General features: G+C 38.7%; 1 protein-coding gene and 1 pseudogene across 8 annotated transcripts in view; one reads left to right on the top strand and one right to left on the bottom strand.

The window, feature by feature from the left end:
• The window catches only part of CHCHD3 (coiled-coil-helix-coiled-coil-helix domain containing 3), a 538,892-nt gene that overhangs the window by 421,927 nt on the left and 92,427 nt on the right, over positions 1-24,538 (bottom strand). For all 7 annotated transcript variants that reach the window (XR_013829655.1, XM_079931113.1, XM_079931114.1 and 4 more), the window contains exon 4: positions 15,322-15,439. Coding sequence is in view for 6 of the 7 variants with exons in the window: in XM_079931113.1 (XP_079787239.1) it covers positions 15,322-15,439 (118 nt within the window). In the remaining variant the exon portion in view is untranslated. The remainder of the gene's footprint in view (positions 1-15,321; positions 15,440-24,538) is intronic.
• LOC307191230 (polyadenylate-binding protein-interacting protein 1-like) lies at positions 16,508-18,134 on the top strand (annotated as a pseudogene). Its single transcript has one exon. The product of its transcript is annotated as a polyadenylate-binding protein-interacting protein 1-like (transcript).

The raw sequence follows: 24,538 nt of genomic DNA on the forward strand, positions 1-24,538 counted from the left end.
TTCGATGAGCTTTATGACCTGAAAATGTGCTGGCATGAAACTAAGACAGCTTGCATTAAGGATCTGCACAAGAGGCAGGCATCCATCAGGACCACACAATTGTTAAACCAGGGCTGGGGTGGGATGGACTCAAGAATTGCTTATCTTTTTGAATCTTTTCTTTCCTTCTCTATATAAAACTCTAACGTAATAAGTAATGACTGAAGATATCTATTTTTTTTTGCTATATATAAGTAAATTAATACTTATTCAATTCAGAGAATCAGGTAAACACAGAAATTGTTTAAAAAATATAAGGAAAAAAAGAAAGAAAAAAAAACCCCACAATCCTATACCAAGCTTTCTGTCTGGGCAGATACACAAATATTAAAGAGCATGTTGGCTTTTATTCTACTAAATATCATATTGCAAACTAGTCCCATGATATTAAATAATCTTTTTAAAACTTTAACGACTGAAAAAAAATCAAGATCGACATACTGTTTCTTTGAACGTGTTAATATGGTCAATCAATGACAGGCAAGTCTTGTTCTGAAGTCAGAGTATGTTCTGAACTTTATCTAAGATGACTTTTTCTCCCTTGTTTTTAAGTTACTGAAAGGAGACTCTTCCTGCGCTCCACAAGCTCAGATCAGACCTCCCAAAACAAAAGTGCCCTGTCTGGTTAGAACCTTTAGGCCTTATAATAAAACCTCCACAGTGACACGGTGGCAATGTGACACACTAATACCTCATCATGGTAACTGGGAGAGGAGGAAAAGGTGTGTCCCCTTTCCCCAAATACCAACTAGCATCTTTTGTGCCCAGGTAACAGATGTGTCTATCAAAAGCGGTCAAACTGAACACTCAGCACTTTTCCCCCTTAATGAGAGAGAGGGAAACAAGAATTCCAGATCAAACTGAGATGAGTGTGAGGCAATGCCAGATCAGTAAAAAGGATACTTTGGGGGAGGCATAACCTAACAATAGTGTCAAATCACATCACTACTCTGCCCACATGCAGGACGAGCTCTAAGCCCCCAAACTAGGTTATGCTCACGTGACAAACTTTTTTCAACTTCCAACAATGTCTATACTACAAATGGGAAACAGCTCCCAAAGCCTTGTATCAAACTGTGGACACTTTAACAACAACCCCTTAATACACAAGCAGCCTATTACACTTGCTTGTGTCCTGTCTTCAATGACATGGGGACAGGAATATCTTTTGTACAGCTTCTCTAGGATGACAGGCATTAACAGAAATGCATGGATGGATTTACGGCTGGCATGGATCAATTTCCAGTTATTTTACAATTATTGATTAGCAAAGTCAAACAGGCTTTGCTACTTGCCAGACAAAAAGCTAAATCTACCCTCACCCCTTCATAAATCCTGAGAAAAAGCCAAAGAAACATGAAAACTGATGTATTTGGAAACAAAGCATGCCAATACAAGATTATAACCAACTCAAAGCTGAGAATCAAGTGACAAATGTATCTCCAGAACAGAGCTTAAGAAACTGGCAGTCTTGGCAATTCACCCTCACTGGCAGCAGCATAACCTTTGCTGTGATCAGAATTGAAGGGAGGCTTTTTCCCTTCAAGTAAAAGATTTCTGTCAGGGTGAACATATTTTAATCCACCACATGCATTTGTCCCATGTCATTTACAAGGACAAAACCTGACTACTTCAAGAGTCTGCTTTTGCTGTGTCACTGTACAGGCCTGTGTACATGTTCCCAAGGCTCGCCGAAAACATTAAAAACTCAGAGGAGGGAGGAGAAGAAGAGTGGGGAAGCAATGTTATACACGCAGAGCATATGCAAAGCTAAAGATATACCTTGGAAATGGTGACCTCCAAGATGGAGGAGATACATGGTGAAAATATGCTGCAGGAGGGTTGTTGTTTAGAACTTGCTCTTTTTGGTGCCTTCAGGGTTAGAACTGAGCCAGTTTCTTTAAAATATATTAAGTTCTTCAAGGAGTTAAAAGAAAAAGTTTGAAGCACCAATACATTCTCCGACTCCCAGGCATGGCAGGAACATTCCAAAAATGTCACTGTCCATGGGTCGCAAATTTAACACGGGGGTTGATGTTAGCAAAGGAAGAAAAATTATGTCAGGAATGGGCAAGGTAGAGATACAATGGTCATATTAAAAATTAACAAATGATTTTTAATGAGTTAAAGAAACAAATGGGAAATAAATGGAAAATGAAGTAAGCATTTGAAAAGACGAATCTTTGAACTTATAGGTGGTTTACTATAACCCAGAAATTTAAGGCATTTAACACAGAAAGGTACTTAACAGTCATTTTTTAAAGTTATAAAGTAGATCAATTTCTGTGTCTCTTAATTTGATTGTATATATATATATTTTTTAATGATATCAATTTAAGTCTATTTTCCTAACAATGGTCTGAGTTTTCATTCTAAGCCAATAAACACATATTAGCAAAAAAATCCCATCTTCTTATATCCAAGAAAAGGACCCCTCTCATTTTGACCCTTTCAATATACAGTGACTGCTAACAGCATTTATACTGTGACTATGATTAAATCACTTCTACTAATCAGAATAAGTTTTCAATAACAAAAATCCAATTTAACCAAGGAAATACAGGCTTTCAACTTTTTCTTTTTTTAAATGGACTGTTTTTAATAACTAAAGAAAATTAAAATAGATGTGACTCTTGGAATTGGTAACCTATTCATAAAACAAAATTACTTTATGAAAAGTCAATTTATAAGTATATAGAACTTTGCATTCTCTAAGAACTCCTGTATTTATATATTTATTCATCGAGGTAACAGACTTGAAAGAAAAGTACATTCACAACCTTGTCCTCATTTTAAACAAATGGAAACAAAAGGCATAAAGAAGAAAAACAATTTGCCTAAAATTACATGGAGTAGTAACTGGGCGTGTGGGGCAGGGGAGGTGCGGAGGGAAGGATACTTCAGATAAAATTACTGTTCAAAAAACTCTGGAGAAAAATAGTAGAACAGTTTACTCTCTAATAATTTTTAATGATACAACTTGGATGCCTGCTACATTTCAAGGACACGGAATCTACACAGATGCTGGCAAAAGCATTTAAGTTGTTTTAGTTTTGGTTCATATAAAGAAAATATCCAAAACAATTATTCCTTCACCCACAATATAGAATATTAATCTATATGTCTGAATGAAACTCTTCACCTCTTTGCGTCCATCCTTCTTTCATCTTTCTAAAACTCTAGCAATGACAGCAAGAATTCATTAATTGAAGTTAACACAGTACCTCTCTTGATCCTACTGTTTGCAAATCATGTTTAAAATGTTTTAAGACATGACAACTACATAAATGCAATATATGACCCTAGAATATACCCTGCTCCTGGAAGAAAATTTGCTATAAGGAACATTATTGGAATCTTGGTTAAAAATTAAAATATTACATCAATGTTAAATTTCTTGACTTTGACAACTGTACTTGGTAATGTAAGAAACACACACTAATTTTTTACGGGTAGAAATACTAAGGGGGCTAATTGGCATGATGTCTGCAACCCACGCTCCAATGATTCAGAAAAACGTGTGTATGTGTGCGCACACACATATGCGTGTGTGTAGACTTTACAAGAAAAATCTGTGGAATATCATCACTCTGAATTTTCCCAAAGTTCAATGAAAACACAAACCACAAAACTGACTGAATCCACTGCATGAGTGAAGTAGACATTGTTAACATATATTACAGTTACTCTTAAAAATAATCTACTGCAGCAAGGGACTTCCCTGGTGGCACAGTGGTTAAGAATCCGCCTGCCAATTCAGGGGACACGAGTTCAAGCCCTGGTCCAGGAAGTCTCACGTGCCGCAGAGCAACTAAGCCTGTGTGCCACAACTACTGAGCCTGCGCTCGAGCCTGCAAGCCACAACTACTGAAGCCCAGGCCCCTAGAGCCCGTGCTCCTCAACAAGAGAAGCCACCGCAATGAGAAGCCCGTGCACCTCAATGAAGAGTAGCCCCTGCTCTCCGCAACTAGAAAAAGCCCATGCGTAGCAATGAAGACCCAACGCAGCCAAAAATCAATTAATTAATTAATTAAAAAACAATTATAATCTACTGCAGCAAGCCTATCTCTATTCCCCTCAACAAGCATCCTGCCAGACTAGTGCATCTTTATTATCCAAAGTAGAAAATAACCTAATCATCTCTCACCTCCCCTGAAAATAAAAAGTTTACATTGCACATAAAAAAAGGAGGGCAAGGGAATGAATAACTGCTATTAACCAGGTCCTTTTGTATCTCTATCAACCTCTCCCAAAATAGAACAGACCATAACAAACTTTTTTTTAATAAGTCCACTCAAAATAGACTTTATAAAAGTATACAGTTAACACCTCATTATTCTTTGCAATGTAGAGATTCACATGAGAGAATTTTTTTGGAATACTGAAATTTACCTGAAGTGCCAGAAGCTTTTTCAATTCACAACAGTTTAGATGGAAGCGTTAGTTCTAATATGTATTACTACATTCCTTGCTTTTAAACAGGTTATTCTTAGCCCCTGACAGTGTTATGATTATGAATGCATTATTTCACTAGGCAGTAACACACAAGGCCTATGAGTGGCCAGGGCTGCCTGCCTCTATGTTGAGTAGGCCCATCACGCTATGATGCTTTGTAGCCCTGTGTGTGCTCATCATATGTGTGATTTTTGGATGCCTGTTTTTGTTTATGTCTGTGGTAATTTCTGTTTTGTCCATGTGCCTAGGCCTAAAAGCCCCTCACCCTTTCTAATACAGTGGGCCCAATCCACTATAGGCTAAAAACATAATAATAACTGAATTTGCTAAATTGTGTGCCAAATAACATCACCTAGGCAGTAGGGATCCAATTTGTAGCTCTGGCTCTATCTTTGTGCAGCCTTTGGGTTTACAATCTTTTTGAAACAGAAATAATAGATGTCCTACCCATATCAAACATTTATTAACACCAAGTAAGCTGCTGGACTTGAAAGCTCTTAGTTAAATGAGGAATACTAGAAACAAGTACCAACTGTTTTTGTTGTGATGCTGGTTATTAATATAGGCCATGAGCATTATGGCACTACCTAGAAACACTCTGTGACTCATTTCGATTTCGGAGTTATGATTCCAGGCCATCAACCAGCTGTGTTCCTGAGATCAGATAGGCTAAGGAAACTGTAAAAGGATCAACATTTAATGTCTAAGCAGAAAATGTATACAAATAGGTTTATAATAAACTCCAATAAAACTGGCCCTGTGACACTGATTGGTGTTCTTTCTTATCAAGAGAATATTCAACACAAATCTGGAATTAAATTTACAGTCAGTGTTTTAAGCAGGCAGAGGAAATTTAAACACACAGCTAAGTACAGAACCTTACAGCCACTTGTCGTAAAAGATGGACAAACGGGGAGAAGTTTGCTAGAAAACTCCTCTAAACTTTTAATCTCATCAACAAATTTCTATGACAATGAAGACATCTGATAAGTTTACCACAAGTAATCATAAATTATTGGTGCTGATCATTCCATTTTATTTTTCTGAAAACAGCTTGGTGGCTGAGTAAATCATATTCTGCCTGGGGCTATGTAGCTTACCTCGCATTATTTCAGAATCATCTAAAATGACTCATTTTTCTATTAAAATGATGAATGAGCTAAATGAGGTATGTAATAAATACTGCAGGTTTGTAAACAGATTCCTGCTCTCTGGAGAATGGAGGCCTTACTTCATTTGGTAATTCTGCCCATTGGTATTTTCAGAAGAAGTCATCCTTAAAATATAGTTAGTAAAGAAAATCGTGGAGAGAGTCACGTTGGAACAAAATGTTGAAATGTCTTTATGGTGAAGGGAATAACCCCAGGCTACATGACAATAATCCCTCCCAGCCCCCCAAAGCAGGGCACAGTTCAAAACATCAAGAAACACAGAAAGAACATAACTCAATCCCATTTAGGAATCATATCTAAGCAACAAAAGCTGGGATACATAAAAGAAATAAATACAGAGCTGCTCAAGGATGTTCTTCAGCATTGTGAAGAATTTACTGTCCAATAAACAAAAATGAAGCAGACCTCACTGCACATGGTATGTCACCTAGTAAACATTACTGCTCTTCAATTTACTACTGAATTCACTAAACTAGAGGTCCACGCACCACAGGCTGAAAGCAATTCTCCAAGGCTGTATCAAAACTGACAGTTCTGGGACCTCCCCGGTGGCGCAGTGGTTGAGAATCTGCCCACCAATGCAGGGGACACGGGTTCCAGCCCTGGTCCAGGAAGATCCCACATGCCGTGGAGCAACTAAGCCCGTGCACCACAACTACTGAGCCTGCACTCTACAGCCCGTGAGCCACAACTACTGAGCCCGCGTGCCTAGAGCCCGTGTTCTGCAACGGGAGAGCCACTGCAATGAGAAACCCATGCCACAAAGAGAAGCCCCCGCTCACCACAACTAGAGAAAGCCCGCACGCAGCAACGAAGACCCAACACAGCCAAAAATAAATAAAATTTAAAAAAAAAACTGACAGTTCTGAGACTTGCCAGGGAGACAAACTGGAAAGATTGCTGTTGAACAAAAAAGGAGCACGTTTGCCTTAGAGTCTCATTCAAAACATAATGTGCAAAACTCTTCTTTGGGATTTGGAAGGATTGATAGACTTCATTATGCTTCTGTTAAACTTTTAATCTGTTACAGGTTAAAGCAAACACTGAGGGCCATAATTCTTAGCCTCTTCAGTAGGAGATGAGATTATGATGTCAGTTCAATAAAATTCCAAGGCCCTAATGACAGTTCATCGCAGACCAGGCAGTGAAGCAAATAAGTTAACAATAAATGCCAGGGCATTGTAAACAGATGGAATTATAAGCAGCCCTTTGCACCTTAGCTACCTATGGGTTTTTATTCAATGCTCTCCATACCTTGACACCCATAATGACCCAACTGATGGGATGCCAATAAGCTATTTATGGCAGGGATACAACATGTGACACCACTCAACAGGTGTTGCCCTGAGCCAACTAGTTTGCAAGAAACTTGATGATTTTTTTTTTTTTTTTTTTTTTTGCGGTACGCGCACCTCTCACTGTTGTGGCCTCTCCCGTTGTGGAGCACAGGCTCCAGACACGCAGGCTCAGCGGCCATGGCTCACGGGCCCAGCCGCTCCGCGGCACGTGGGATCTTCCCCGACCGGGGCATGAACCCGTGTCCCCTGCATCGGCAGGCGGACTCTCAACCACTGCGCCACCAGGGAAGCCCGTGATGAATTTTTAAAGTGCATTCAGAATGACAACAGACAGCACACTCTAAGCAGAGTTGTTCCTCATAGCTATCTTTAAATACAACTACTTGTTGGCAAGAACATCAACAGCATTATACTCAACTCTTCTCTAATCACTTTGTCAACAGGTCTCACAGACTGAGATAGTTCCTTCAAAAAAAGCAACACCAGCAAATTGCAGTCACCTCTACATTGTGTTCACTGGACAGACTCACCAACCTCGACAGTGAGATTTAATCTCCACTCTGAAAAGAACGCTCAGCCATTCTCTCCTCTAGGCCCTTCAATATCTGTTTAGCATGACATCAGGTTTCCCTAAGGCTATTTGGTAATGTTAAGATCCTAGGTATTCCTGCAAATCTTGATGAGGAAGGGGTCTGACTACATACATTTGAGAAATACATTCATCTGGTTAAGATTTCGTTATACAAGCAATACTGAAATCTGCAACAGCAGTCCTATTCTTTCTGGGCTCTTAACGTAAAGACGAGGTTGGCATACTGAGACAAAACTTGCTTCTCTTTTTCTACTACTGTGGCAAACAAACATACCAGAAGGTGCCCTGCCACTCCATGGAATATTTGACTAACAGTATCTTCACAGGGCTGTATGCATTCCAGCTGACAACAGTAATGCTGCTTTAACATGCACAGGAGGTAAAGAGCACACAAGATAACAAAGTACATAAAGGGAGAAGATGGGATACGGATGCTTTGTCCTGGAAACGATAATGGCCTGCTGAATCCAAACATTTACACAGGAGGCAAAATGATGCTGTATGCCTCTGCCCCCACCTGTCTTGAGGGCCGCTGCCCTTTACATTTCCTGGTAAGATAGGAACTGAGCAAGAGACAGGAAGAATGCACTTGCAGATGGATCCTAGGTCCCATTCTCACCAATAACATTGAGGAAAATACCTTATGCCTAAATGGCTTAAATCTCTGACATAAAGCAGAAATTCTATATTTAAATCGTCCTCGAAAGTGAAAGCTCAAAATCATTAATTTCATTTTTGGCATTCAAAGCAAATTAATATGCCATGCATGTCAGAACAATTGGGGATTTGTGTCTATAGCAAGAAAACCAGCCCAGGGCATATATAACCAGAGGGAGTGCATTAATAGAGATTATAACTGAACTACTAAATTGCACCCAAAAAATATAGCAATGTTTTTCTGTCTTTTTTTTTTTTTTTAAATGGCTGCATTGGGCCTTCGTTGCTGTGTGCAGGCTTTCGCTAGTTGCAGTGAGCGGGGGCTACTCTTCGTTGTGGTGTGCAGGCTTCTCATTGCTGTGGCTTCTCTTGTTGCAGAGCACGGGCTCTAGGCATGCAGGCTTCAGGAGTTGTGGCACGTGGGCTCTAGAGCGCAAGCTCAGTAGTTGTGGCACACGGGCTTAGCTGCTCTGCGGCATGTGGGATCTTCCCGGACCAGGGATCAAACCCGTGTCCCCTGCATTGGCAGCTGGATTCTTAATCACTGCACCACCAGGGAAGTCCAAAATAGCAAACATTTTTAAAAAGAATTTTTAAGTGCCCAACAAAAGAACCCAGGATAACCAGTGCTACACTGCAACTTCATTTACCTGGTTAATTTTAATGATACTAAAAGCCCCAAGTGATCGCCCTTACCTTTCTTCAACACAGAACTTTTGAGCATGAACTATGTTGATCATTTCAAAATTACAACCCCAAGTGTATTCTCTGCCCTTGGGCAGAACCTCACTTATACTTGGGCAGCAGTGGTATTCTTATCTATTTCCTTTAATTTAGTCATTTTCCTCCAGAACCCAAATTCAAAACCTTTTTCTCTTTACCATGAAATTTCAACTGTCACAGTTTGAAGCACAAACAAAACACAGAACTGAAAAGCACACAGCACAAAATTAATCCATTCTTCTTCTTGACTGCTTCACTGGAGCATTTCAGACAAAAGGGAAACTGAGGATGAAAAGTGACATTTTGGTGAAACAGCAGCTTAAATTTGCAAAAACTGAATTTATGCATCCAATTACCCTAATTTTTTTGTGTTATTTTTTCTAAACACTATGAGGTATTACAAATTCAAAAATTGTAACTTAAGTAGAAAAAAAAATCCAAGTTACAAATGACCTTCCCCACACACCCTATACTTGACTGGAGACGGAGATTTAGGAAAAGCAACCAAATCTAATTCATCTTTGCATCCCCAGCAACTGACATCATGTAGCACATAGTAGGTGTCTTATAAATTTGTGATGAAGGGGAACACAGAAGAGGATGATCTCTGTTTCCATTCATTCCCTTTTCTATTCCATCCTTCACACTTCACTAAAGAGAGCTATCAAAATGCCCGCATTTGCCACTGCATTTCAAACCTTTGCGTGTATGTAGTCCATGGTTCTTTGGGTTGCATACAAGCTCCTCATGACCTTAGCCCTGCTAACTTCTTCTGCCTCATCCCTCAACACTCCTCACCCTGTACTTCCCACTCAGCAACTCCTTGTCGTATCCCAGTGTCCCCAGGCTTCCATGCTTCTACCTGCAATACTGTAGGTTGGACCATCCCTACTCCTCAACCATACAGGCAATTCCTACTTGTATTTCAAGATTCCACTAGGGCACCACTTCCCTAGGAAATCTTTTCTTGTCTTCCCCACTTCCTCTCCTCCCATTTCTACGACCTGAGTAAATTCAATTCTTCATTTATTAAATCAGCAAGCATTTATTGACTCTTTACTCTTTACCAGGCACCGGTATACATTAGGCTCTCAAATGTGTGAATGAACGAATGCAGACAGCAATGGGTTAAATGAAAGTAAATCCCTGCTTTCACTTAAGTGAGGATTCTCACAAGGATATAAGTAGCATGGCTCTATCACAGACTTAGCTCATTTTTTAAAAAAAAAGATTCTTTTTTTTTTTTAATGTGGACCATTTTTAAAGTCTTTATTGAATTTGTTACAATATTGCTTCCGTTTTATGTTTTGTTTTTTTGGCCTGGCTTGAAGCCACACCCCCCCACATTAGAAGGCGAAGTCTTAACCACTGGACCTTCACAGGGAAATCCCAGACTCAGCGCTTCTCAACATTATTTTTCGTGTATCTGTCTCCCACATTGCACTAATTCCTTATGGATTTTGTCTTTTTCGTTTATACATCCTTAGTATCCAGCACCGTGTTTTTCATACAGTAAGCACTCAATAAAACACCGGTCCAAAAAGTGAGGGAGGGCTTCCCTGGATTTCACATTTAGTTTTATAAGCTCCAGAATATTTAAGTAAATACTTCCTTAAGTAAGTAAATTGTGGCTTCAAGTCTATATTAAAAAAGAAAAAAATACTACAGAGTTCTGTGGTTATAACAAGAAATGACTAATGTTAAACCAGCATTGTTTAGTAAGACAGAAAGAGTGAGTCAAAATTTTAATTGACATTTTAAAAAGAAATCAAATATAACTGCAAAGTCAAATAAACACAACCCCCTACTCTTTAATTTTAAAAAAAATCTAATGACACAGCAAATATTAGATTTAGATGTAGGAGCTCTCAAAGATAGACAAATGTCAAGTCACATTAACTTTACAGGTTTCCTGGCTCTGTCCTTTTAATTAGTCTTCATTCTTTACAGAGTTGCTTTCTTGCTCCTAAGCCACAATCCTTTCATGTGAATTTCAGTTAACATTTTCATGTGGATACAGTTATCAGTAAACTGCCTCTCCAAAACCTCTGGGTAGAAACAGCTGATGAAAATATTGGTACCAGTCAGTGAGAGGTACAGTGTGGGACTGGTATACTCTTCTTGAATCAAGAGCAGGACGTAACGGCTTCTCCAGCTAACGCAATTCTTCCAAAGTGCCAAGTTTTCATCTGATCCTATTTTAAAACTTCAGCAACAGGGCCATCATGACTTTGCCCTTCAAAGAGCTTCAACAAAGCTAGCTGCTACAACAACTGTGGGGGAAAAAAGCCTGGACTCACATCTAAGGAGACAGCAATCTAAATGTCAACTGTTCGTGGGCGGAGAATGGGAAGGGGGAGGAGAAGTTTTATCTCACAGCACTAACATTATATCAGTTTTTTTCCCCCTAGTTCTACTGAAAGACAGCCTTCCAATTCCTTCAAATGTGTGAAATCCAACCTTTACTTTCTTGCTGGCTGCAATATTTGGGTACTAAATAAAGAGGAACAAATCAATGTTTGGCCATCACTCAAAAGAGTCCCACATATTAGGGTTAAGAATGGCAGCCATGCGGGTCCAGTACTCAGAGCAGAACAGTTCTTAGGGTGACACTCACAAGAGTCATGGGTTCTGAGGATGCCCACTCCCACAGCTGGGGATCAAGGCACTAACAGACAAAACAGACTTGAAGTCATGTTCCACAGCACATGTTATACAGGATAGTGGGATGAAGAATCTGAATCCTGGACTATTTACGTGGCAGGCGGGGGTGGAGTAGCAGAAAGAACCTTATGCTCCCTAAACATTAACTATACGTCCAACAATGCTATTTCCTTAGTAATTTTTTCTAAGGTTTAATTATAGTAAAATACACATGATATAAAATTTACCATTGTAACCATGTAGAAGTGTTAAGTTCCAGAGTGTAAAGTACATTCACACTGGTACACAACCAATCTCCACAACTCTTCTCATCTTGCAAAACTGAGACTCCATACCCATTAAAAAGATCCAGGTGGCTCTGCAGCGCAACGGATAGCGCACTGGACTTCTAGTGATGACAAAGCTCTCCATTCCTCCCTCTGCTCAGCCCCTTGCAACCACCCTGCCGTCTTCCATCTCTGAATCTGAATACTCTAGATGCCTCATATAAGGACAGTAATACAGTATTTATCTTTTTGTGACTGGCTTATTTCACTTAGTATAATGTCCCCAGGGTTCATCTATGTTGCATTATGTGTTCGAATTTCCTGCCTTTTTAAGGCTGAATGACACTCCACTGTATGTATATAACACGTTTTTCTTTATGCATTCATCTGTGGATGGACATTTGGACTGCTTCCACCTTTTGGCTATTATGAATAATACTGCAATGGACAAGGGTGTACAAATATCTCTTTGAGGTCCTGCTTTTAATTCTTTTGGATAAAAACCCGGAAGAGTGGATTGCTGAATCATAGGGTGATTCTAGTTTTAATCTTTTTGAGGAACCACCATACTATTTTCCAAAGTGGCTGTACCGTTTTACATTCCCAGAACATCCTTGCCAATACTTTTTATTGTCTGTTTTTTTTTAAATAGTAGCCATCCTAATGGATATGAGGTGGTTCCTTAGTGACTTTTACATTTTCTAAATTTTCTATAATATCCCTGTATTATGTTAATAATTAGAGGAAAATTCAGTGCAATACATTCAGCCATTAAATGTGATCATGCAAATACATACTTAGTGGTATAGAAAAACCTTTATCATATAGTCTAAATTTTTTTAATCTGAAGGTTACTGTAAGAGTTACATAAAACTATATATACTACTATCTATGTTTGGAGAAATACAAATACACATATTAATATAAATACTTTATACAGACTCAGTAATATGAAAAGGAATATAAAACAATAAACCAGAATGTTAACAGTAATTATCTCTGGATAATGGTAATCTAACTCATCTTATTATTTCTGTATTTATTTTCTGATCTTTACCCAATGAATATGCATGTCTTCTACAATAATGATAACAACAATAAAGGGGGTAATTTGGTAAATAAGTTGGGAGTCACCAGGTACCTACATTGCTGTAGGCAGCCATGTTGCTGTGGCCATGAACTATCACTTAAATGTCTGAGAATGCTCAAGCCAGGACGGGAACCTCTGAATCAGCTATAATACTATTACATAAATTCTACTTGTAGCCTCAACATGCTTTGAGGGCTCTGTTTAGCCAATATTATGATAGATGCTGAAATTCAGGAGTTCTGAGTACAGTAATTTGCCACCCATACCCTACAACCCCTGAATCAGTGAAGAAGAGACCTACAAAACAGAATATACAATGCCAGCTTCTTATGCTTAACCTGAAAACAAAAAAACAGACAAGGAAATAGAGAGGATTTATAAGGTACAAGGAAAAAATGTGAAGACATACTGCTCCAACCCAACTACATTACATAATATTCTATTTACTGTTAGTTAAGAAATTTTTTTATACTTTCACATTTCTTGTGAATACTCTCCTTTTTTATGCCATCTCAAGTGCCTGTGTGTGCATTTAATGAGCTTTTTGAAAAATCCCAATCTGCTTATCTCTCTGAACTAAAAGAACAAGGCAATATATTCAAATTTAGGCCGAGAAAAGTAGAGAAAAGAGTGCTTCAAAGAGAAGAGGCAAAAGCTGGGGCACAAAGAAAAATGCCAACCAAGGAGTCTTCCGCCCACTAGAAACCGAGAAGCTTGCTCCCCAACCATCCTCCACCATAAGCACTGTTAACACTCTCCACTCCATCCCTGGCCTTCAAATTGGGAGGCTGTAAAATACGTGGGAATGACCCTTCAACACACTGGCCTGATATGTTTTCAACTTCCTCAAAACAATCCTCAAACTTGGGAGCACAGCAAATGTCATGACTGAATTACTCAACACCTAACAACTTTAATCCTGAAATTATCCCCCATTCACAACAAATGACTTTCCTTCCACATCTCTTGGCCTCAGTTCCACTCAATGTGTGTGTCCTCGTGATGGCACCAACCAGTCCCTTGACTTTCCTTTCTTAGTCCATCACCTCTGCTCTGGCTTCACTGCCTACCCATTCAGCCTGGATCCTGGATTAGTCACTGAAGAAATGGATTCATTACGTATCAGCTTACTTGTATATCTTCTCTATTGGCGTCTGGTCATAAGTTAGCCTCTCAAAGAAAGGACCAAGGGAAAAGAACAGGAGAGAAACTGACTCTTTTCTTATATTGTTAATGATCCCCAGCTGCCTGAACTAGGGACATCCCCCTGAGTCTTGCATCGCAAGTTCTCCACTATATAGTTACATTTTATCTTTCCAATGAGTTCCCAACCATATTCCAATGAGCACTAAAGCTTCTGAGAAGTTAGAGAAGTGATATGAGGGTTTCTAGGAAGGCTAAAGTGAGGGATGAGTAGTCAGGACCCCAGGCTTCACCCAGAACGGCTGCACTTTTATTTAACAATGGGAAGTTGTTAAATCAATCATGTTGCATGCAGAAAACACTATTGTTCAGCCATTAAAAACTACATTTCGGTTATATACAGAAAATGTTCATGATGCTAAACACTATGTACAGCACTATTCAAAGTCCTCAATAGGTAACAGACCCAGGAATAAGAATTGTCTAGAGGGAAACACCCCAGTGTAAACCGTGGTTACGTGAGAATGATAGATTTATGGGTGCCTCTTAAATTTTCTTCTACTAATAATCATTTTTAAACATGTTTATGTAATCTTTTTTTAAAATTAAATTTTTAAAAAATATTTTCTTTGAAAAAATTATCTCCTTTCTTATAAAAAATGGCTCCCCTTTCTGAAGCCCAGAAAGCGACTGATCAAACCTTACTCACCTTTGGGACTTCCCTGGCGGTCCAGTGGTTAAGACTCCACGCTTCCAATGCAGGGGGTGCGGGTTCAATCCCTAGTTGGGGAACTAAGATCCCACATGTCATGTGGTATGGCCAAAAAAAACCCAAACACTTTACTCACCTTTGCTGGAGTCTTCCCAGGCTAACATCTGGTGGTTGCCAGGAAGGAGAGAAACAAGCTAGGCTGCTCACCCCAGAGGTTTCAAATACAAAGAAACCAAAAGCAAGGGGGGTGGGAGCAAGCAAACAATTCCCTTCAGGCAAGATGCCTGTGTCTCAGTGTTGATCTTTTCTTCAATAATTCTCATTACACCTGCCTTAAAGTCTTTGATGGTTAATCTTAGCAAATTGTCAGCCACTTGTAAAAGGCAAAAATAAAGGAAATCTAAGCAAAGAGAACATGAATATCATCCACACTGAAAGTTGGCAAGCTTTTCCCAAACATCAGAAGTTTCCTTGTAGACAAGACCTTTCCACTAAATCTTTAAAACTCACCAGGTGCTTTGCCTTAGCACGTTCCTCCTCATTTGATATCCTCTCACGAAGAATAGCTCTGGTCAACTGCTCATTGGCAAAAGCCTTCTCTGAGTCCAGTTCTTTGCTTTGCTTTAGTCTGAAAAGACAACAAAGGTCTAACTTAGAGGAAAAGAAAGAAAGATTTTGGTAGTTGACATCATTTTTTTAATGAAATACATTTAAGCCACAGATTTAGTAGACAAAATCATCTTGGCCTAAAATTTATCCAAAGCAGGTATATTTTCTAGTAAATCCTCAAGCAGCCTCTACCCAAGCATTTAAAATAACAGAATTCAAATACATCAACAGGCTAATCAATCTGACTGCTGAATTCGTTTTACAAAGATCTTCTTATGTCAGCTTGAAATCTACCCACCTAAATATTTGATCCCTGGTGCCTCCATCTGCCCTCTGGAGATAGCAGGAATACATCTAATTAAAAAGCCATCCACAAGACAAACATTTGAAGGTAAGCATCATCTTCCCATCAACACTGACTCAACTGTTTACTGAATACACGCCAGGCAATGGGCAAGGCACTGATGTCACAGTACTGCCAAGGACCAGTCACTGCCCTCATGGACCTGACGTTACGGCAGAAACTAAAAACACGGTTAAGAGATCCTTCCTCCCAGCGAATGTTCCAACAATCTTTATCTGCAAAATGGCCAGACCCTTCAATAGCAGGGCTCCTCACTTGTGGGATGACTCCAATTTGTCCCTTAGCTCCAAACTAAATGCAACACGGCAGACACGGTCCAGCAAAGTAAGACAACAGAACCTCACCTCCCAAGATTCCCACACAACACTAATTCTACTAATGAAGCATCTGATTGCATTAGGTCTATCAGTAACCTCATCACACAATTAGTTCACGCTAAGTTACAATCCACTAAAACCCCTCCACACTGTGCATGACAAGGATAAATTACTTTGGCACCCATCTTCACCATAGTGTCCGGCACATAAAGGTATTCAGCAGTCACTGAATGACAGTACATTTTAGTCTAATCTCATGGACGAAGATTTTCTGATTGCCTTTTCTTCTTTGTGAGAATAACCCCTCTATACCATCATATCCCAAAGGTATAAGCAATGTTTTAAAAAGAAAAAGTAAGGACTTCTCTCCAGAGAACCTCATGTAGGCCGGGCCACCAGGGAACAAACAAGGCCCCTGAGAGCTCCACCTAGTTCTCAGGATAATATCCCACAGCAGGATCTGGAGTCAACAATGGCTAAACCCCAGGTGGTTGTAGCTCCTGTATTACTGTCTAAGCTGTCTGTAAACGCCCCTGAATTTTACCCATCAAGTTATTCTTCTAATTATACAGAATCCTATGAGGATGGTTGTGAGGATTATCCCACTTTGTCAGAATATGTTCAGGATTTTTTAAATCATCTTTCAGAGCAGCCTGGCAGTTTTGAAACTGAAATTGAACAGTTTGCGGAGACCCTGAATGGCTGGGTTACAACAGATGATGCTTTGCAAGAACTTGTGGATCTCACCTATCAACAGGCCACACCTATCCCAAATTTCTCTTCCATGGGAGCTCGCCTCTGTAATTACCTGTCCCATCATCTGACAATTAGCCCACAGAGTGGCAACTTCCGCCAGCTGCTACTTCAAAGATGTCGGACTGAATATGAAATTAAAGATCAAGCTGCAAAAGGGGATAAAGTGACTCGAAAACGATTCCACGCATTTGTACTCTTTCTGGGAGAACTTTATCTTAACCTGGAGATCAAAGGAACAAATGGACAGGTTACAAGGGCAGACATTCTTCAGGTCAGTCTTCGGGAGTTGCTGAATGCCCTCTTTTCTGATCCCATGGATGACAACTTAATTTGTGCAGTAAAATTACTGAAGTTGACAGGGTGAGTTTTAGAAGATGCCTGGAAGGAAAAAGGAAAGACTGATATGGAAGAAATTATTCAGAAAAGTGAAAATGTTGTCCTAGATGCAAACTGCAGCAGAGATGTAAAACAGATGCTCCTGAAGCTTGTAGAACTCCGGTCAAGTAACTGGGGTAGAGTCCATGCAACTTCAACATACAGGGAAGCAACACCTGAAAATGATCCTAATTATTTTATGAATGAGCCAACATTTTATACATCTGACGGTGTTCCTTTCACTGCAGCTGATCAGATTACCAAGAGAAATATAAGAGTTACTTGAAAGAGAAGACTTTTTTCCAGATTATGAAGAAAATGGAACAGATTTATCTGGGGGTGGTCATACTTGGATGATACTGATGATAAGATGGACCCAGAGATAGAAGAAGATTATGAAAAGTCCTGTTTGGTATCAGAGCATAAGCGAAAACAGTAAAATTAAATTTCAGCGTAGCAATTTTATAAAGCAGTTTAAGTTACGCTGATTTTTTATTTTTATTTTTTTATAAATTTATTTATTTATTATTTATTTTTCACTGTGTTGGGTCTTCGTTGCCGCACGCGGGCTTTCTCTAGTTGCAGTGAGCAGGGGCTACTCTTCGTTCTGGTGCGTGGGCTTCTCATTGCCGTGGCTTCTCTTGTTGCAGCACACAGGCTCTACGCACAAGGGCTTCAGTAGTTGTGGCACATGGGCTCAGTAGTTGTGGCTCGTGGGCTCTAGAGCACAGGCACATGGGCTGAGTTGCTCCACAGCACGTGGGATCTTCCCAGACCAGGGATCGAACCCGTGTCCCCTGCATTGGCAAGTGGATTCTTAACCACTGCGCCACCAGGGAAGTCCCAGTTCTGCTTTATTTTTATGATCAAGGACCCCTAAAATGTAAATTGACTATAATGACTCTAGCAGCCCCATCCTTGCACATGCTCCTTTCTTTCTTTCCCACTTGCCTCTAAGCTCCACAAGGGCGAAGACCTGGTCTGGGTTTTTTTCACTGCTATATCCCTAAGTGCTTAAAACAGTGCCTGCCCCACACAGTAAGTGCTCAAAAAATACCTGAGTAAACGCATGAATGAATGAGTGGCATATTTCCAACCACAGACAAAAATGGAAAACAAGTTACAGAAAACAGAAGACTGTGGAATTTACAAAACCAGACACAAACTGAGCCCTACAAAGGCCGAGCCACCATGACGTTAAGTGTCACAAGTGCGATGATCCCAGACCACACTAACCTAAAACAGAAGGGCGTTTTACATTCCACAACATTTCAGAGCCTCTGAAATACCTAACTCTGTGTGTGTGTGTCACACACAAACACACACACACACACACACAGAGAGAGAGAGTTATCAATAAACATTAGTGCAAGGCTTTGGAAGGTCCCTGAAAAATCACGTTTGCAATTTTAGAAAAAATATTTAGAAAATTTTAGAAGAAAGTTTTGCTTTCTTTCAATACCTAATACATCTAACTATGCTTGACTCTTGGCTGAAGAGAGATTGCAAGGGGCACAAATTGATCAAAAAGGAATTTTCCTTTCTTAATTCTTACAGTTACTTTCATTTATCCTGACAAATAGACCTGTACAAATTCTCAGATAGTTAGTTCTAAAGGAATAGCTGAAAATAAAACGAAAAGAAGAAAGGTCTGTGTATGACTGTTTATGAAACAGAATTTTGTATCTTTCAGTCTGACAGCAGGGCCCGGAACAAGTTATCATTACCTATCAGCAACTCAGTGGTACAATCTAATAAACCTCAGTTTTCTCAGCCCTAAAATTTGAAGGCTGAGCTTTACAGTCTAAGGTCCCTTGCAGTTAAAAGTTCTACAAACATCATATATTAAATATATTACTCTCCATTTCAAAATTTCTTAAGAAATGTAGAGTCAGGGGATAAATGAAACGAAGGAGTATTATCTCCAAATTTTCTAATTTTCACTCAATGAGCACTTATATTTCTAGTCTCACCCTTAGAGTCTCCAACTACTTGATTAAAAACTGTACACTAGATAGAAGTAAATGGGATTCACAAATTCATTCAGTATATAATTACTGGTGACAGGCACTATTCTGATTACTGAGAATAAGATGGTGAGCAAAAGAGACACCTACCCTCATGAAGCTTCAACTCTGACAAATTCATTATTTTTAAAAAGTGAGGCTGCCATAAAACTATATGGGTAGGAGCTGATATCTAAACTGAAATCTAAGAAACATAAAATGAGCAACATCAGGAAGGAAAAACTGTCTTAGAGAAAACCTCAGTCAGTTCCAGAGGCACTGAGCAATTATTTTCTGTAGTTAAAGTTCTGTCCTGCCTTCTCAGATACCAAAGGCTGGGTCACCTAGACACTGAGAGCTCTCTTCAAACACACACACACACACACCAATAAACATTAGTGTGAGGTTTTGGAAGGGTCCCTGAAGCTTAAAATCACCTTTGCAATTTTAGAAAAAAAAAATTTAGAAAATTTTAGAAGAAAGTTCCGCTTTCTTTCAAATTATTTTGGAGGGCAGAGTTTCAGAAAAAATGGTATAACTAATAGAGCTTTGTCCAGTGCCTTCAGAAATAAAAGCAATAGACTAGAAATGTCTAAATTGCACTATTCCTCATTTCCCCACCTCTCCCCCCTCCACATAAAGCATTTATAGCAATATTTTCTTCGAATAAGCTTCCTCTTTTATGGATTCATTGAGATCATTTAACAACTTACAACTACTTTGCAATGAAAATGTGCTTGTATTCTCAGAAGCTCCCAATTCTTTTCAGAGCTTCCTCTCAGTGCCCTTGCTTCTATATTCCATCAGGCTTTTCTATTCAATGGCCATCTATGAAAGATAGTGGCTGTGTGATCAACCAATTTTTCTCTTATTTTGAGCCCAATGTGATGACTCTCTTTTCTGGGCCTCTCTGAGTGCTACCGGCCTCCTTGAGTATAGAGCCAAAGCCAAGTTGTTTTGCAAACACTCCCCAAGGGAAAGAGGGGTGAAGCCCTCTTTGACAATGGAACCGCTACTTTTAAGGTCCGTGTGACGTGTCAAGAAAAAAAAAAAGGTATGAGATAAAGTAAGTCTTTCATTATTGGGTTTCCAAAGATTTAAGAATTATCTCAAAATAAAACTAAACATACCAAGTATCTTGGAGAATACATTCTCTTTTTTATTTACTGGCATTTCCCACTTATTATTTCAGATCTGCTGGTCTAATATTATTCTACATTAAGCCCCTGATTTAAGTTTCATTTAAATTTCCTTCTTTTAAATACATATCTCCCCTCATTTAAATTCTCTAGAGTTTTAAGCAAAGAAGTAGGAGTTTAGTGTAAACTTTTCTTATTTGCATTAAGTAATTGGATAGCTTGCCTAAGCTTAATGAAACAAATACCAGTCAGCTCTGCCCTTATACCTCAAGCCCTAGCAACCTAGTTCTTGTTCTCAGTATATTCTCAATCAGGTAAGAGATTTAAGATACACCAGCAAAATGAATTTCTAAAAACCAGCCAAATCTCCTACAATGAATATTATATTACAACATGTCCTTTAAATGGAAATAATAATAATAAATTACTCAAATATATTCAGTTCTCATAGATATCTGGTAATATTAATAATACCAATATTAATTATTTTATTGAAAGAACCTAAAGGTTTTAAGAAAATGGGAAGGGTATTTTAAAGATAACTTTAGCTAGGCATTTTTTATATATTCAACTTTGTTGTCCTCGAGGAAGGAGGTATTACTATCTTCCTTTAACATGAGAAAAACTGAGATGTGGAAAAGCACACAGGAGACCTGAAATGACCTGATCTGATTTCCAAGGCCATGGTTCTTAAACCTCCTGAAGAATGACACCACCACCACTCCAACGGGAATCAGTTTCCATTACATTACTCACCTTTGTGGTCATATAAGGACAGTTTTTAAAAATCATATTACTCATAATTATTTTAAAAGAAGCTCACTTTTTATTTGTTTTCATTATGTCAAGTCAGAGTTTGCCAGAGTCAAACCAGCCCTTTCCCAAAGTGGTTTGGCTTTCAGTGGCCCTAAATGTTTCTCTGAACCTGGCCATTCACAAACACTCAGATTTATCTTCATGTAGGCTGACACAAAGGTAATGGTATACAATTCTAGCTTAGAAAATTACTTAATAATTTAATATATAAGGCCATTATATTACTGAGGGAAAGTTGATAAGAACCTCAGATAATGGGTGAGAATAAATGGGAAACTGAGATGGTTCTAGATAAAGTGATTTGAGGAAATGATTTATCTAAAATTGAACTATGACCATTACACACAGACAATATCTGCATACTATTGCAATGTACTTGACTCAGACTGTTTCAAACACTGGAAGAGAAAAATGAGCGACTACAACCTCAAAGGTCATTTTTAATGCTAATGACGAATTTTATTTTAATGCATCATACTTTGTCAGGACATGCTGAACCAGCATTCAAAATACTGTTTACTACTCATTTTTTAAACGGAAAATCTGAGCCAGTAATCCAACAAACTAATTATTATACTATTAAAAATAATGACAAAACAAGTATACAGCTTTCTATTAATAAGACTTTACCAAAATAAAAGTACAAGGCAAGCTTAATAAAATTTCTCAGCTCAAATTATTTCAAATCCTGGAAGGAAATGTACATGCATTGAGATCCCCAAATAAACACATAAAGATGAATGTACATTAATATAACCATATTACATTCACATATAATATGTATCTATATGTAACATCTATATATGTATATAGAGATGTAATATCTATATGTATAACAGATAAAGAGTTAGCATTTATTAATGCTTACTTTGTACCAGGTACAGTTCTAAGCACTCGACAGGTGTAATTCATTTAATCCTCACAAAAACCCTATCAAATTACTGTATTTCAGATGAGGAAGCTGAGGCACACAGAAGTTAGGTAAAGCTAAGGCTTACAGAACTTGTAAGTAATTTGCCCAAGGTCACAAAGCCAGTGAGAGGTGTAGCCAGGCAGGCTGACTTCGGAGCCTGCATTCTTACAGAAGATAAACCCATGAACAAACACACACAAACACATAATATATATATATACTACTAGAATGTAAGCCGGAGGGTAAGAACTTTGTCTTAGGCACCACTGTAACCGAGACACTAAATAGTGCCTGGCTCTTGGCAGGCATTTAATAAATATTTTTGAAAGAAATGAATAGAGTTTAATATGATGGAACACAGGTACCCTTGATATAATGGTAATTTAGAAAGAAATGGCACTGTCTTGGAATGCTGAATGACTGAAATCTAGCAAACCTACAGTATATCAGCATTATTTAACCAGCATTAAGACCTGGTTCTGAATACAACCAAGAGGACATTTATTTTGCTCATCTATGTTTCTACATAAATATCATTTAAAATGTCATTCAGAATTTAACAATCAATGTTTCCTTCCTTTCCACAAGAGTACTTTTAAAAAGTGATTAAAGCACACTAAAATTTACTCACGATCTGGGGGCATTTTCCTGCATGGCTTCAAAATGATGCCTAAGGGAAAAAACTCAGCCCATAACCGGAAGCCTACAACTATTATGAGGGATTACCCATAGCTGTAATCTTAAATGGTTCTCATCTCCCCCTTCCAGACGATCACCTCTCCTTTACACATTGCATATTACTTTGTACCTCGAGTCCCTATTTCAAGTCTCACTTGAGAACAAGTTCTACCTGTCCTGGATTTTCTCGGACCATTTTCTTATCAAATACATTCTCTTACTGCACTGAAAAAACAGATCTATATTTGAAAAGAATTCTGGTTTTAGTTCACAAGTTAACGTCACCATATCCTTGGCCCACACACCTCCCTCCCTCAGGAATACACAATTAAACTCCCCAGGAGGAAGTTACACGACACCCCAAAGCACCCTTGTCTTGCATCTAACTAGAAGGACCTATGGCCTCTTTTTTATCTGTCTTAAACTGAATATTTAGAGGCATCCTAAACTACAATAATCATCTTTTTATCTTAAAGTATACATCAATTGTCAAAACATTCAAAATACAACTGAACAATGATGGGAGCAGGGAGGCAGAGACACACACCACTGAACTGTGCCATAGAAGCAGGGCTTGAAAATAAACTGTTTTATAGAAGTAGTGGAAGGAAATGCCCATGCATGACCTGTTACTACTGAAGACGTGTTTTGAAAATATCTACATCCCTCTCCCTTGCGAACATACACTGGATGGGTGCTGCAGTTGTTTATTTACTGAGATGCTGGAGGAAGACCACAGAGTTCTCGGAGGAAAAACGAACCAGAGGTCAAATGCAGGTATCTCTGGGGCAAATCCCTTTCATCAGCCCAGTGGGGCAAGACAGCAACTTAAGCACTGGCCTCACTCCGTTGGGCCTGAGCCAGGGACAGATGACAACATGAGATGGCTGCCTCCTGAAGACAGGAAACCAGGACAACATTCCCTGGTTCAGGGCCCTGGTCTCTGAAGAAATGACAGCATCCTAGTATACTAACGTATACAAAAGATACATCAAGCCTTTTACAGTGTTTTGCACTTATGTTTCTTTTTGTTAAAAGACACATTTTTGCCAGGACACATATTTTGAAACTGTCCTTGTTCAGTTGGTAAGTCTTGGCAAACTTTTGACCAGAGAGAGAGAAGATATTACCATTCTCCTTTCTAAGATTTGTAGGGCAAAGAATCAATACTTTTCTTCTTTTCTATTTCAAAGGACTTTCAAGCTTGAACCAAACTGCAACCTCTCACCCTCCACCTGCATTATGCCTCTCAAACATACACAGATACACATACCATCTAACTCACTCCAATGTTTTTTATGGTAGATGTTTGAATGCTAAAGCTTAGCAGACTACTCCATCAATCCTAGAGTAAACATTTTTAAAGAAAGAATAATTATACAAAGTCCTTTATTGTTTTTTAAATCAAGTAGTCTTTGAATTTTTAATCATTTTTGATTCCCATATTGAGCTGCTAATTTGACTGCTGCATAAAGGTTAATGACTGCTGTCTTTATAAACTTTGGTTGTTATCATTACATAATTGTGCTTTTTTAATTGTTTAGCGCTTACAACCTTCATTTGTACCTTTTCTCATATTTTTGTTTGGTACAGCTTTGCCAATCCATTAATTTTTTAACTTTTATTAAGATTAAAACAAATTAAGTGTATGTCACATAAATAATACATAGCTCTTGCTGTGTGTGTGTGTGTGTGTGTGTGTGTGTGTGTGTGTGTGTGTGTGTGTGTGAATATAATCTGGCAGCCTTGATCTT

Source organism: Stenella coeruleoalba (assembly GCF_951394435.1).
Source record: "Stenella coeruleoalba genome assembly, chromosome: 9".
In the NCBI taxonomy this organism is placed as follows: Eukaryota; Metazoa; Chordata; class Mammalia; order Artiodactyla; family Delphinidae; genus Stenella; species Stenella coeruleoalba.